We start from the raw sequence: 15,269 nt of genomic DNA, 5'->3' as shown, positions 1-15,269 counted from the left end.
CCTGTGTGTTCTGCAGAAAGTACGAAAGAGAATTGCACAATCTTCTTCCATATTTTGGCCTCATAATATACCTATATATGATATGTTACATATTAACAAATCAACAGCTTTGATTTACAAGTCAAATGCACACACTATCTCCAGCACTTACATAAGATAGGCAAAACATTTTGTCCTCACACATTCCTTAAGGTCCCTTTAAGGACAAACTACCCTTTGGAAACTGTACATGTGCCGTTATAAACATCTGTGTCCTGTCAGCAAGCGGATTTCATGCACTGTGACTTTTTAACTTGATAAAAGTGTGATGATCAGCATACTGCTGTGACTGAACTTTGTCCTCCTTCCTGATAGAAAAACAACAGGGAGGCTATATAAGGAGGGAACAGAGGAGGAGGAGGCTTGTTTTTGTTCAGAGAGTTGCAGCCACGCAGAGCTGAACAGAGGGTAGGAAACTTTTTAACCAAAGGGTAAGTAACAACATTTATTATATTCTGTTAACTTACATAAAGTAAACACCCATAAGACAATGTTTAACTGCTGCAATAAGTAAACAGTTAAAAAACAAAACCAAAAAACCCCATTAGAAACCAGATGTCGGGGTATTTCGCAATATAGAATTTTTTGATGAGTCCACAGGTTCTCTCTGCATAAACTACAACTAATTTTTTGCTTGAACTTTTCTGCTTGTCATGCATGTGTATATTGTAGAACATATTTTTTAATATAATAATCAGTCAAAATTCTCTTAAGTTTTATTTTTATATTACTATTTGTATTTACTGCATCACTGGACTAAAATTTGTGTTGCAACACCAGTGAAAAAGTCATAAAAGTGCTCTGCTCACTCTTAATAATTGCACAGTTTTTGATATATATCCTATATCAAGTCCAGAAAGATTCCTAGTATGATATGAGGAATGTAAAAATTGAACACCTTCTCTGACCTTTTGTACTAATAGGCTACATTTTTCTGCTGAGTTTCATAAATTTCTTTCTGTTCCTTTCTGTTCTTTCTACCCTGTTCCTCTCTGAAACTAAAGTTGGGGCAGTAAGGAGGCGCCACAGAAATGTGGGCAGGCCTCAGTCTGCTCCTCACTCTCTGCCTGCTCCATGGGGGTGGGGCAGAGAGTGAGGGGGGAGGGCCCCGCTGTCAGCTACCTTCAGACTGGAGGATAGGAGACGTGGAGCCTATGAAGGGGTCAGTAGGTCGAGTGACGGTGGTGGCCCTTTTACAGGCCAGCTGACTGTTCTGCTTGGTGCAGGCTTCCAGGTATGTGCCCGTTATATGACAATGGTTGTATAGTTTCACACTTTTTAATTATTTATAACACAAAAAGTGACATGACAATGGATCAGCCCTGAAATTCTCTGTGGCAAACACAAGAGACTGGTAACTGAGATATTATAGGGGATTTTTAAATTTGTTAAAACTGTCAAAGAAATCTTTCTATTCATATTCATAGAAGACATTTTTACTTTGACATATTGCTTTGATACTGATTCCTAATGCTCTTCTTTTGAGCAGACTAGATGGCCTGCAGCAGAAGCTGGAACGTCAGGGTCTTAAGAATGTGGTCTACATGGTCGTTAACCACCAGGGGGAGCAATCACGACATCTGCACCCTTTGCTGGAGGCCAAACTTTCCAAGAACATCATACTCTACAAGCAGGACGGGCAACAGCCTGATGTTTGGCAGACACTGGCTGGAGAGAAAGACGACTTTTTCATTTATGACAGGTTTGACATGAAGTGGAAAATTCAGTTACATTTTTTCCCGGAAAATCAATAGAACATTGTAATTTTTGACAATATAGCTCACCTCCATAAGCCTAATCTTACAATGCTTTTCTGTCCCTTTGCAAACAGGTGTGGCCGTCTAACCCACCGCATTTCACTTCCATACTCCATCATTGGACAGGGCCATATTGAGCAGGCAATCAAAGACACCTACTGCAAACGCCTATGTGGCGACTGCACACATGAGGTATAGATCAAATCTAACAGAGAGTTGTTTTTTAAGTGAGGCAATATGATCATCATATAATAATTGTTTAATCAGAGGCAAGATCTTAAACTGTAATTTATGTAATCTCTGCTTGTAATTTCAGAGTGCTGAGATCCCAGAGGAGTGCAAAGATAATGCAGAGGTCCAGCCTGATGTCCCAGCTGAACAGGACGACACCAGACATGGTCATCACCATGGTCATGGTCATGGTCATCACCATGGTCATGGTCATCAGAATGGTCACGGTCACGGCCACCATGGGGATAATCATGATGTTCATCCTCGTGGCTTTGGCCATGGCAGTGATCACAACAATGGCCATCATCATAGAAATCACAATGGTGCCGACCAGACACAGCATGGTGTTAGACCACATGGGCATTTCCACGAAGGTGACATGCCTCAGACCCAGCATCATTTTGATTTAGGCCAGATTCCCCAGGACGTGCACAATCAACAGGTGGCACAGGAGGCTCATGCAGTCATTGAAAGGCCTTGATTATCTAGGAAGAACAGGTGAAAGTTAAAGTACAACTGACAGGGTCTGACAGGCTCTGACAATGAAATTAAGAGCAGCTGATGCTGACACTGACGCAGGCTGTTTGGCGAGGCAGGGAGTGAGCAGCCAGTCGGTCTCTGACACTGTGATGAGGCGTTACCCACCTCCTGACAGTGACACGGGCTGATAGGCGATGCAGTCAATGACGTTAGGGAAACCTGACAGTGACGCTTGCCTCACGCTGCCTGACAGGAGCCTCAGCCAGCCCAGTGAGCCTGACCCCCAGGTGTTGTTAGCTGAGGATGAGAGCAGCTGTAAGCTGATATTGATATCAGCTTCATATTAACACCAGTCAGCAACACCGGGGCCAAATGCTCTTTTTACCAACAAGTATTACCCTGAGAGAGGAGGGTGGGCATTCCTGACAGTAGAGCAATGGGTTAAATTAGAGTCAAGCAGCTATTGTGAGCTTATCATTGAAGTAATTTGAATATGATTTAAAGAATATCAGAATTTTAACTATCTCAATGTATCTGTCAGTGGGTTGCCCTCCTCCTTTCTCAGGAGTGTATGTGATTGTCATGTTTTCAAATGACCCCCGCCATTATGTTTTTTCCATCCTTTATGAAACCAGATGCAGAAACTATGATCTAGTGGCGTCTGTATGATGTCAGGCTGGAGAGAAAGGAGAGGGTAGTTCAAAACATGATAAACGCTTCAAAGTTTTCAAAGTTCAGAAGTAGAAATGACACAAAAAACTGCAAATAAAAATAAAAGTAATTTAGAAGGAATAGTAAACAAGAGCATCACAGTTTATGAATTAGTTAAAAATATGTCTTAAGGTTGTATTTGCCTTTTTATTAGGGAAGTCCAATAGCACTGATCCATTACTGAGGAAACCCCCTAAAAGACATTTAAATTTAAATCTAAAAACTATAGACCAATCATTTTTTTGTGGGGCATTCTATCGATTATCATCCTTAAGTACATATATAACAGCAGTAACTAACACATGTTTTGTGCACAAGCTTTAACATATCTCAGGTGTGACCTTTTTCCATAAGAGAAAATCTTTAAATTTTGAGTACTAACAGTTCAATTTATTCTTTCACTTTTCTTTTTTACCATATTTGGTATTTAGCCTTCAAAGTTCACACATTGCTACAAGGCTTTTTTCTTTTTTTGAAGTTTAGGAAGACAGCAAGGAAAAACGAGAGTAAAGAAATGAATGACTGTTTGACTATGCTCTGTTCTTAGTGATGGTTTCAGTGGGAAGACATCAGTCACCCTGAAAACCTGAAGATCGGACAGAGAACTGTATTGGAATTGTATGCAAGGTGAAAAATGAGAGTTGAATAAAGATGGCTCAATTACTCTTCTAGTTTTCGAGTATCTTCTTTTTTTCTTTCAGTGTATATATTACATGTGAATGAGGGGGATCATATTAGCTGTAATATAGTATCCTGTCCCATTTAATTCAGTATAGTCACAGCTGATACTGTTTACATCAAAACAGTGCTCATACATTTAAAAAATAGAAAAAAACATTGATCTTCCTTACACCTTCATGTGGGCAATTTACAACATAATGAAACTATTCTCTCACTAGAAGAATAATTGTAAGTAATGGACTGCTTACTGAAACATGAATAAAAAAGGAAGTCTGCTAAAATGGTGTGATATCTGGCTTTCCTCATTTCCATAGGAAATGGAAATATTCTCACTGCCTTCCTCTCTCAGCTCAAATATGAGTGGTGCTGCCAGGTAGGTTTAAATGTGAGAGTATTTTTACTATTGTATGGTTGTCTGTGTTAACCCTGTAATGGACAGGAGACCCATCCAGAGGGTACACACCTTTACAAAGCTCAAGGGAAAATGGAAAAGTGAAGATACTAGATGTCACATAAAACATTACCTAGTAAAAGTAATGTTATTATAGAAATTATGATACAAATAAACATTGCTTTATAAGAAAAAAAAGCCACTTTTATAGGTAAATAATACTATTAAACACATTAGCCTATTAGCCTAAAACAGTAAAAATTCACTGTTGAAATGATTGGGAAATTCTTAAATTTTATCATCCCACAAACAAGTATGAACATAGTCTATAAAAGTTTCTTGTTATGTAATAATGTAGTAATGATATTTCTGATGCAGTCATGTTTATCCGTTTATGCCCTGTTACTTGTGGTTACCACTACACATCACACACACACACACACACACACACACACACACACACACACACACACACACACACACACACACACACACACACACACAAATAGTCTCCGACTAGATGAAAACTGTCATAAAGTTGATAAACTGGCTCAGGACACTGAGGAGTTCCTGGCTTAGAGAGTGGGATTTAATGTTTCAGCAACTTAGAAAATCTGTGAGTAGATACGTTTTCCCTTTAGAAGATCTGGAGATGATTTCTGTAAAAGGTGTTTTCACTGTTTTCCCAAATATGTGTCAGCAGATGGCGATAAAGATCTAGACAATAAACCACCACTACACCACCATTGAGCCATCGAGCTGATGTGTATATTGTTGAAGCGCTTCCATTCATACAGATTTGATAGAACCTTTAACTGACAAATTCACTTTCAAATCCTCCCAAATTAGCATATTTCATACATTTCATACAATGAAATAAAGGGACTTCTTAGGTTGTTGGGTTACTCTCACATTTTCAAGGATCAAACTGTCTGTTTCTAGTTTCCTGCCACATATCAACAAATGTGCAGAAGCAAAGCACACATCGCACTCCCAGTTTATGTTATGCAATTATTTATTTGGCTAAAGGAAAACACTTTGTTTGCACATGCTGATGACACGCTTACATTTCTGGTTTATAGTGATGCACTGATGAGTTCTTGTTGGTCTGGCATTGTATGACTGTTTGCTTGTTATTGAAATAGCTTTAGATGCAACAAACATTAACAGAAGTGTCATCTAGAAGAGGGGCACCTTAAGCTCATCTTTCTATACTAACATTGGTGTAATGATGCCAGTGTCCAGCTCCAAAATCTGTGAAATTATCTCAAAGACTTAAAGCACACCAGCTTCTGCTCAGTGTTATGTAGCTGAATTGCCTGTTGGACTGTGTGTCTGAAAAGGTCAACAAGCAACCGGAGGTAATAAATGAAGCTGAGGTGGACTGCTTGTGTGGGCGTAATTGGGCTGAAGATCCAATACAGAGGAACAGTGACTTATGGGTAATTACCTGCAATGTCCTGAGACAAAGAGCTGTGAGTGGCTGTCTCTCTGATTCAATCAGCCCCACACAGAGCTGGGCAGTACACAGCCTCTGTCTTAATTGTCCGATATGCTTTCCCCTCGATGCACGGATGCACAACGTTTTCTGCAGCCGTTTTCTCTCCATTTATACCAGGCAGCGACAGAGACTCACACGCTTGTGAACTCATTCGCACAAAGTTCCTCTGTGTTTCTCACAAACAAGCGCACATTCTTCCCACTCCAACTGCCACACATACACGGATGCAATTCCAGTGTTCATCTCTGTCAGACACACACACGGAAATCTGTTTGCATTTAAACTCTAAGACCACATTGGGCAGCAAATTTTCTTTATTAACAGCCTTCTTGTGTCACTCAGTGTTGATCTGAGCTGACCTTTACTGTGCAGTATGCACTTTCAATGTATTATACTTTTAATGACACAGCTGGCAGTGGTTTTGGGAGGTCTTGTGAAGAGCTTGTTGAGCTGCATCTTGAAATGGAATTAGTCATAAATAATGCTGTAAATTATCTATAATAAGTAACATGATCTCGATAACTCGGGGAAATCTAATTTGTCTAGTTTACGTTTGCATTTAAAACGCTAGATTAGTTGAAAATAAAATAACTGGTCCCACACACAGTGTACAATTTGGAGATTTGTTAAATGCAGCTTAGAAAGGCACTTTGTAAACAGCATTAGCAGTTAGATTTGCCTTTAAAAACGTTTTTATTTTTTCATTCTTGAAGACAACATGACAAAAATAATGACCAAGATGCTGTATATTTATTTTGTAACTTGTCGAGAGCTTATTGATCACATATACAACACCAGAAAGGCTCAATTGGCAAGAGAACAATATCAAATAAACATCATAAACAAGTTCTTAGCCCCGAGTAAAACAGCAGCCAACAGACAAGGACAGCGGCTCCAAGGACGGAGGGGGTGGGTGTGAGGGGTTTGTGTCAAAATATGAAGAAAACAAGCCAATGCAAACCGAAACGTCATACTTGAGACCACAATGGTGATGGGTCTGATTTTGGCATGCAGAACATTTCCAGCTTTATTAATCAAGATGACAACACGGCAGCGAAAATATTACTCATGCAGCACCATTCACAGTTAATTTGGCTAAGGTGGTGGGGCAGACAAATAAATAGCACATGGAAGGAAAGAGAGCGGAGCCACTGAAGGTCATTAAAAATCAGACTGTATACCGCTGTACTCAAGTCAAGAATGAAACTGTTTCCTCAACAAGCTGAAAAATGTGTGGCTCGGTGCTCTTTGCTTGATAACGAGCAACAGCCAGCACAGATTCCAGCAAAACTACTTCCAGACACCGTAGAACGACAAAAGCCACACTTGGACTGACAGGCTGGGGGCTAAAAGGCATCATTATAAAATATTTTACCCCCGTCAAAAAATGCACTTTCAAATAATGAAATGCTGAAATCACATAGCGGGAGGAAAGTCCGAGAACAGAGTTACAATATACCTATTCACTCTGCCTCTTTTTTGATATGACTTCATTAAAAATCTGCATTTATCTATCTATAAATCTTATAGCAAATATTAAATACTCCATTACAGTACATCTTTCTAGTAATCTGTTAAAAGCAATCTGTGTAAAATACGTTCTTTAAACAAAACTGAAGCTTATCGACACTGATACTGTTCCTCACTTTCTGATTACTGTGCTGACTAGAAAATATATAATACTAGTTTATAGCGCTGTTTTTTTCACTCACTTGATACAAAATATGCCTACATCAGATATATATTGTACGTGTACAAAGTGCTTCTTCTAAAGTGTCTGTAACATTTATAAGCTTGAAATAACATTTGAAATGTAGTAAACATTTGCACAGCTTGAAGAAAAGAAGCACCTCCCAAATATTTCTATCGTACTGTAACCTTTAAAAAACACTTTCACAGATTTGACTTTTTTTTTCTTTTTTTCCTTTTTCCACATTTCAGTTTGTACACTTTTTTTTTTTTGTAAACCTGTCCCGTTTGGTTCTTTTGCCATCAGAATTATTGTCTAAAGGCGAAGAAAGATGCCCAACGGATTAGTTTGTACACTTTTAAAAATCACCATGGTACAACTGATGCAGGATCAAAACAGTGCTTTTTCCCATGATCTGATCTTCCTTCATATAGACAGAGAGCCTTCTGGGGGTCTTTGGATGAGTGTAAACACTGTGAAAGATTCTCGGGGCGAAACGGTCACGTTACAACGCTGCTGATTACGGACGTCGCCTGCAAAACACTTAGGATTGTACATGTTATAATGATCGCTGCGCTCTCTCGACTGACACCACAGTAAGGCTGAATGCGGGAAATATACATGCACTGAGCAGCAATATATTGTGGCTACTACTAATGACACAAAATATATATGCTTGTAATTTTACAGCAACAGTCAATATATTAAGACTTTTCTGCAACAGCAAGGACTCGCTGGGATCATTCGCGATAGGCTGCAACGGCATAACGCTGAGATATTTTCAAATAAAGGCGAGATAGAGAGAAGCGGCACATATTTATCAGATTCCCATAAAAAAATCATTTTATGGCTCTTGCGCTGCTATGAGATTGTCTGATTAAAAGGCATATATTATCTGACTCATTTATCCACTTATCTGTATTAACAATGTATTTCTATGCTGGATGTGCTTCCTTTGCTCTGTAGAATACATTTGTGTTAGGTGAGAAAAGCTCATTTGGAGGCTGCCAAATGGAGGCTGTTCAGATTCAGATTCATTATGCTACATCACAAAACACTACATATGTGGCAGGCTCTTTTAACCCAAGTGTATTTAGATTTTATTATACTATGCTCTTCTGCCGCATTGGTGACAGCAGTATCGTCGGGTGTTTGTGATAGAATTCATGGGACGGACCTAAAACTTTACAAAAGGTTTTCTTTCACCCACATTGTATTACAAAAATCCCCAATTTCCATAAACCAGGACAAATTTATTGTAAATATTAATAAAGATATCTAACTTATTAAGCAACAATATATAACTGAGCTTTTCTTGGGGAAGAATGCTCGCAGCTACATTCATGCCAGTTTGCAGGTGGTCAGTACGAACTTTCATAATCACTTTAGATTTGAAAGGTTTTGAAGAGCATGATTAGCAGGATGCTTATTGTGGTTTGCAGCTGATAAACTAGGTGAATGAGGCAAAGACTAAAATATGATTAAGGGAAATAGTTTTATGCATTATTTTCTTGTATGCATGCACGCACGTGCGTGTTGCCGTTGCAGTGCTTGTGCAGATTTTTAAAAGCGATATCTCTGCACAGTTCACCTACACTGTCCACTTCTAGATCTTGCCTGCACAAAGCAATGCATCAATGCACAAGTTGTGATTGCATAAACATAGTACCATAGCACAGAACTGGCAAGCCACTTACAATATTATAGGCACAGGCTGTTAACACTTGGCAGTTAATAGGTAGAAAGATTTAGCTAATTACATTTAACGTATACTTTCACAGTCTTTCAGCTTGCTTCATTTGCACGAGAGGAATACAAACCCCAAGAAGAAAGCTTGAGCAGTATGGTTTAAGTTAAAAAAATATGCTGCCCTAGTCTCTCTGAATTGCTAGCTGTGTGCATGTGTCCCTTTCTCTCCGGTAAACTACTTAATCAACGTGCCCTTGAGCAAGGCACTTGGTGGTGCTCTGTAATGTATAGCCCAGTATTCTCCCAGCTGTGAGTGTAACTGAAAGAATTCTTCCTCATAATACATGTGCTGCACTTCAGTGCAACGTATGAACTTGGTGTCAAAATTAAATGTCAATAAATAACCTCAAAAAAAAAAACCCAAACCACACAATTAGATATGTATATCAGCGTGTGATATTCAATTAATTATGGGTACTAGTCCATGAAGTGTTTTAATTTCTCTACTGTGTCTACTTAAGTGTAAGTTAGTGGTTTCCTTCATTTCCCAGATTTCCTTTAAACACTTTCCACGGAAAGAAAGAGGTATAACTGTGACTGGACTAACTTTAATTTGCTGTTGGTGTTTGTTGCCCTGACTTTGGTATCTCTTGTGTGTGTTTGTGTGTGTGTGTGTGTGTGTGTATACGCGTGCTGGATGTTTTTCTCTATTTGTTTAAAGCATTAAACATTCTATTGAACTAGAGGTTAAGAGGAACATAGCTTGACATTATACAACCTCAATTCCATTAATTATTCTGAAAATATGAACAGCTACCTTTTAGATAAAATGAAGACAGGAATGAAAGCTGAATCTGGATAGGTATTGAACAGTGTACTTGGTTGTTTTTTTTATAAAAATATATCTCTAGTGAAGTGCTAATATGATATGATGAGATAAGAACGGTCTATTGATAAACTAATAAAGTACCTCGTGGGGTAAACAGCATCACCGTCAGCAATGACTTTTGTTTGGTGTGAAAACTCACACCATCAGTCATGCACTGAAAGCACTCTGTAAAATTAAGACTGTAACAGTGTCATTGCTCTGGACACAATAAGCCAGAGATACAATGCAACACAAGGCAGTTAAGCATTGATATTATGTTTGCTTGGCTCACTGTAATCATGCATGGATGCATGAGGTGTTGACGAAACAGAGCAAACTGTGCATTTGGTTTGTGATGTTAATATTTGGCTACCTCAGAAGAAAGAACTGCTTTAGCAGATGCAAAGAAGTTAAGAGAGTATCTTGTAGCCTTTTATATCTGCCTTTCAGCATCCTCTGAAAATAGACACCCGTCACATCTCAGCCACCCAGTGTGCTGGGAGTTACTTGGTTTCCAACGGGAATCGGGTAGGACGACTGTGGGTAACTTCCTGGTGAAACCAGCCTTACACGTAAAGGTCTGATGTCATTGTCATTTCATTGTGAGAGGTTCCCCAGCAGGTCTGGGGTAATGTACCCCACAGGCATAGGTGCCTTGAGTGGGTACTGTGGCAGGCAGGGAGGGGGGTTCTGGTGGCTAGGCAGGTTAAGGAGCAGACTGTGATGACTGTCTAACTCCTGAACCACTGTGTAGTCTGCAACAGGAGCAAAAAACTGGGGAGAGTCAGGAAGAATGTAAGGTGGCTGATTAACCTCCGTTGTGGCTGCAGGTCTGGGCTCCACTGGCTGAGGATGTATGATGTGGTACCCCTCACCGGGCATGGGAGAGCTAGGGGGAGGAGTGCTGATTTGATGGATACTGCTCTCTGTACTGTAGGTACTTCCTTCTGGATCCACTACTAGCAGCTGAAACTGCGGCTCTTTTTGCTTCCGTTCCTCAGACTCCTCGCTGTCTTCACTCTCTTTCCGCTTCTTTTTTGTCTCCTTCTCAGCAGCTGAGATGCTCTCCTGGATTCTGAGTTGCTGTCCAGGAGACAACACCACACCACCAGAGGGCATAACATTGCTAACCTGAGCGTAGAAGTCTGTGTTGACCCAGGTCTGAGGCCCTCTGGTTTGGGTTTGGATGAGCTGTCTTTCACCTGTCTCAGAGGCTGAGGATCTTTCTACAGTATCAAGGGAGGTTTCCTCTTCATCAGGTTGTCCTGGTAGAAGTGTGGCCATCAGCATTAGTGTTTCTTCTTCAGGGAGATCTGTGTTGTAACAGGTGGCCTGGGCTGACTCGGCATCCGGACCACTTGAGGAGAAGCCAAAAAAACAAGAAAGGCAAAGAAATGAGTATTCACGGAGCTATTTGATTACACAAATAACACCTTTAAATGTAAATCTTTGCCATACCTGATTGAATTAGAGCAACTTATGTTGATGTGTTGACTGACAGGTTGGGACTGACCCAGGAGTTTCTGGGTGTCTGAGCCCCGGTTATCCTCCTTCTCTCCACTATCTACATCCTCTGTCTCATTGACCTCGATGAGCTCCACCCACGGCTCATCTTGGTAGAAATCTGGTGCATAAATGGGCAGGCCATCCATTCCTCCACCACTCAGTATAAAATTCAGCTCATCCAGCTTCCCCTTCTGCAAGTGTACAAACAAGTGTTCTGACATTTAGGCTCCAGAAATTGACAGTTTCCTCTGTAAAACACTCTGACTTTGCAGACTTATGTCTAAAATTTTAAACCCAACAAAAAGTGTATGGCAGCTTGGTCTACTCACAAATTAACAACATAACTTATTTATTAATTTACATCAGGATTTATTTTTTTTAATTGTTCAGAGGTGAGATTGTTTTGTATGGCTTTTAAATGCACTCTGTGAATAATACACCCACAACACAATCCTGAATCATGATGCTCTTTGTGTCTAATTCCCTCTGAGTGGTCCTACTGTCCATTTTTTCTTGTTATTTATATTCAGTGTTGGGGAGTAACGGAATACATGTACCGCCGTTACGTATTTAGAATACAAAATATGAGTAACTGTATTCCGTTACAGTTACGTTTAAAAAGGTGGTATTCAGAATACAGTTACTTTATTGAAATAAATGGATTACACGGCGGTACTTTCCTGTTTCATATTGTGGCGGGTCAGGACTGTTTGGGTTTGTTTGACAGCTATGTTCTGTTGTTCCAGGCGGCAGCGTTGCGGTTGCCATGGTTACAGGGTGACGCGCTCTCTCTCTCTCTCTCTGCGTGTTTCCTGGGTGAGAGAGCGCTTTTTTGTTGTTGTTGTTGTGCTAAGCTAAAAGGCAGAATGCTACAGGCATGGCCCTAAAGAATGTAGCTTCATGGGCAGTGTAGTCCGTGCTGCAGCGAGAATGGACTACCATACACGTTATGTGTCTGTGAGCGAGGGAGGGAGAGAAAGGAAAAGTCCGAGCTGTCACGGAACAAAAACGAGAGCTGGAAGCATGTAAATATAATAATAACCACTGCAGCCAAGAAGAGTGCCTGACGAGCCCATTTGTAAGTAAGCTATTAAGACTCGACTGTACACCGTGTTCCTGTTTTCCTCCGGAAAAAATAAGTTCCGTTGGAGCAGCCTTTCAACGCCTCTCTCTGTCTCTCGCTAGCAAAGTTGACCCAGACAACAAAGTAAAGCTAGTTTTCAGCTACGAACCCACCGTATTAGCCAGATGTCCCTTTACTACGGTTCGGAGCCGCGGACCTTCAGTAACAGTAATAAATCACAGCAATAGTACATTCACGTAGTTGTAAACAGCATGATAATATATTAAGTAATCCAAAGTATTCAGAATACGTTACCCTCATTGAGTAACGTAACGGAATACGTTACAGAATACATTTTGGGGCATGTATTCAGTATTCTGTAATGGAATACATTTTAAAAGTAACCTTCCCAACACTGTTTATATTCAGTTTTGTTTCACGTTTAATTGGTGGTTGAGTCAGATGATAAACTGGTAGTGAGTGCGAGCGAGAGAGACGAGGGTGATTTTGTGACCTAACATATCCCTACCAAATAAGCCGCACAGACAGACAGGAGTCTGTTTTTTATCCAAATTACAATTGAAATATAATTTTAAAAATGTGATTACACAATCCCTTATATAATGATTTTACTTCCAAACATTCCCTTTTTTAAATCTGATTAAAATACACAATAATTTTGATCCCCCTCTGACAGCCACGCTACTTGACTGCAGGGGTCTAGCATTTGCTTGAAAAATCACAGACCAGAAATACCTTCAATAACTCTGAATCGATGCCTTTGATTTTGGGTGCAGGAACAGGCGGCAGCAGAAATATCATTAATCTGCAATGACAGAAGAACTTGAAAATTCATTCACAGAGAAAGAGAGAGATGTAAGAGAAAAGCTGCACCTGCGATTTAGCAAATATTTCATTGTTTCACAGATGTTTTGGACACCACAGATGCATGAAAGAGAGGGAGTGTGTGAGTGCTCGTACCGGTTCTGCTGAGAGATGACTATGAGCATGATGAGTATGAGGATACCCACAGTCCCAAATACAAGAACCAGTGTGAGATGGACAGTAGACTCTAAGAAGCAAAATGAAACAGAACTCGTCATAATAATGATCACAACCAGTTCTCTGGCTTCATCAATCATACTGTGTTAAATGCACAAAGGGAAAAAAAACAGCGCAATCATCTTCATTATTTGCAGTTCACCAAAAATGCATTGCGTCATTCTAACATATGCGTTACCTGTGCTAGGAATCTCAGTCACTTGAATGAAGATGGATTCACTGAACTCGCCAAATTTAACGAAAACCTGCATCCTGCAGCGGATGTGTACTTCATATTCTTTTCCTAAGTGCAGACCGTAGATTGTCTGATGAGACTGTCGCTGAATCTCCAACTGAAAATTGCAAAAACAGACAAACCTTTTGTAGATTAAAAAAAATGATGATGATGTGCTTAAAAAGAATGATGCAGCTATCCTGACAGAAATAGTAACAACACCAATCTTAAAGGCTGAGTAAGAAAAGGAGGGTGTCAAGAGGTCCGTTTTTATTTTTGGCACCTGTAACTACACAATTACTGATGCACTTCAGATAGACTGGATAGATGACATGCTATTATAACAGATGGACGTGAGGTCCCCAACCATCAGGCAAGCCAAGCGGTAATGAATACGAGCCTGTACACAGTCCCATGGCCTCTGACCTACAGATCCCTCCCTTCACTTCCTTCACAGACGCTAAGGCCTTGCTCTGGCTTCCACAGCCTTGCCAGCAAAGCTCCAACTGCATTTTAACTACAAGTGTTCAGGGGGGAGGGAAAGAGAAACATAACACTCTGCTTCGATGACCTACAATTCATTTTTAAGAGCATGAGATTTGTTTTTTTTATTTGTGTTAATGTGCATGTGCAAAATCTGCTTTTGTCAATGTGAGGAACTGTGTGTAAAAAGAAATAATGGACAAGATTATTAAAAAGTTAGGAATAAAAGACTTACTGCTTCCCAGTTTGTGGTATTTCTCTCTCTGTACTGCAACTCATACTCCAAACGCATCCATCCCAACTCAACATCAGCAGTAGGCGGGGGCTCCCAGTTAACCATGACATCATAATTTAGCCTGGAAGGACTTATATTCAGCAGGGTCCAGTTTAAAGACACTGGCGGGTCAGGACGTACTGTCAGAGAAAAGGCAAAAGTTCATATTCAAACAGAAGGAAAGGACACTTCTAGTTACTGATTTGGTATGCTAATTTAGGATCACATAAAAAAGGTTAACAGAATACTAAAAAAATACTGCTTATGTTCAAAAAGTCAATAAAATACATCATCTACATACTGTATCTGTTATATCCAGACTGTGTCACTCCCTTTACAAAGATTAAAAAATGTAATTCCATTTAACAGATTTAAAACTAAATGATCAACACGTTTTGTTTTTGGGGTTTTTTCTTCATTAATTTAACACGATTGATGAGGACATAAGGACAAAGCAAAGAAGTGAAAACCTCCATGAAGTCATAATTATTAAAGAAGGAGTACTCCCATTGCATTACATTTGTGTAAAACATTGATATTTTGAACTGAGACTGGTGCAAACGCAAGCAATATTGATTGAAACTGCACAGGTCTGATTTGATATTATCATAAACACATCACAAATGGAT

At 39.8% G+C, this 15,269-nt stretch overlaps 2 protein-coding genes across 2 annotated transcripts in view; one reads left to right on the top strand and one right to left on the bottom strand.

Moving 5' to 3' along the window:
* The first annotated feature begins 340 nt into the window (after positions 1–340).
* On the top strand, positions 341–3,889 carry selenop (selenoprotein P). Its single transcript, XM_063490314.1, has 5 exons — positions 341–470; positions 1,044–1,273; positions 1,529–1,741; positions 1,871–1,988; positions 2,113–3,889. Exons 2-5 carry the CDS (start codon positions 1,071–1,073, stop codon positions 2,806–2,808), a joined length of 1,230 nt encoding a protein of 409 aa, XP_063346384.1. The 5' UTR covers positions 341–470; positions 1,044–1,070; the 3' UTR covers positions 2,809–3,889.
* Positions 3,890–6,504: 2,615 nt separating this feature from the next.
* ghra (growth hormone receptor a) overlaps positions 6,505–15,269 on the bottom strand; it is a 29,383-nt gene continuing 20,618 nt past the window's right edge. Inside the window, exons 5-10 of the mRNA XM_063490575.1 lie at positions 14,602–14,780; positions 13,848–14,001; positions 13,589–13,679; positions 13,364–13,433; positions 11,497–11,735; positions 6,505–11,395 (exon numbers count right to left, since the gene is read on the bottom strand). Coding sequence (XP_063346645.1) covers positions 10,636–11,395; positions 11,497–11,735; positions 13,364–13,433; positions 13,589–13,679; positions 13,848–14,001; positions 14,602–14,780 — 1,493 coding nt within the window. The 3' untranslated portion in view covers positions 6,505–10,635. The remainder of the gene's footprint in view (positions 11,396–11,496; positions 11,736–13,363; positions 13,434–13,588; positions 13,680–13,847; positions 14,002–14,601; positions 14,781–15,269) is intronic.

This window comes from Pelmatolapia mariae, linkage group LG12, assembly GCF_036321145.2.
Source record: "Pelmatolapia mariae isolate MD_Pm_ZW linkage group LG12, Pm_UMD_F_2, whole genome shotgun sequence".
Taxonomy (NCBI): Eukaryota; Metazoa; Chordata; class Actinopteri; order Cichliformes; family Cichlidae; genus Pelmatolapia; species Pelmatolapia mariae.
Note: the sequence above shows the minus strand (reverse complement) of the source record. Positions and strands in the feature narration are given on the sequence as shown.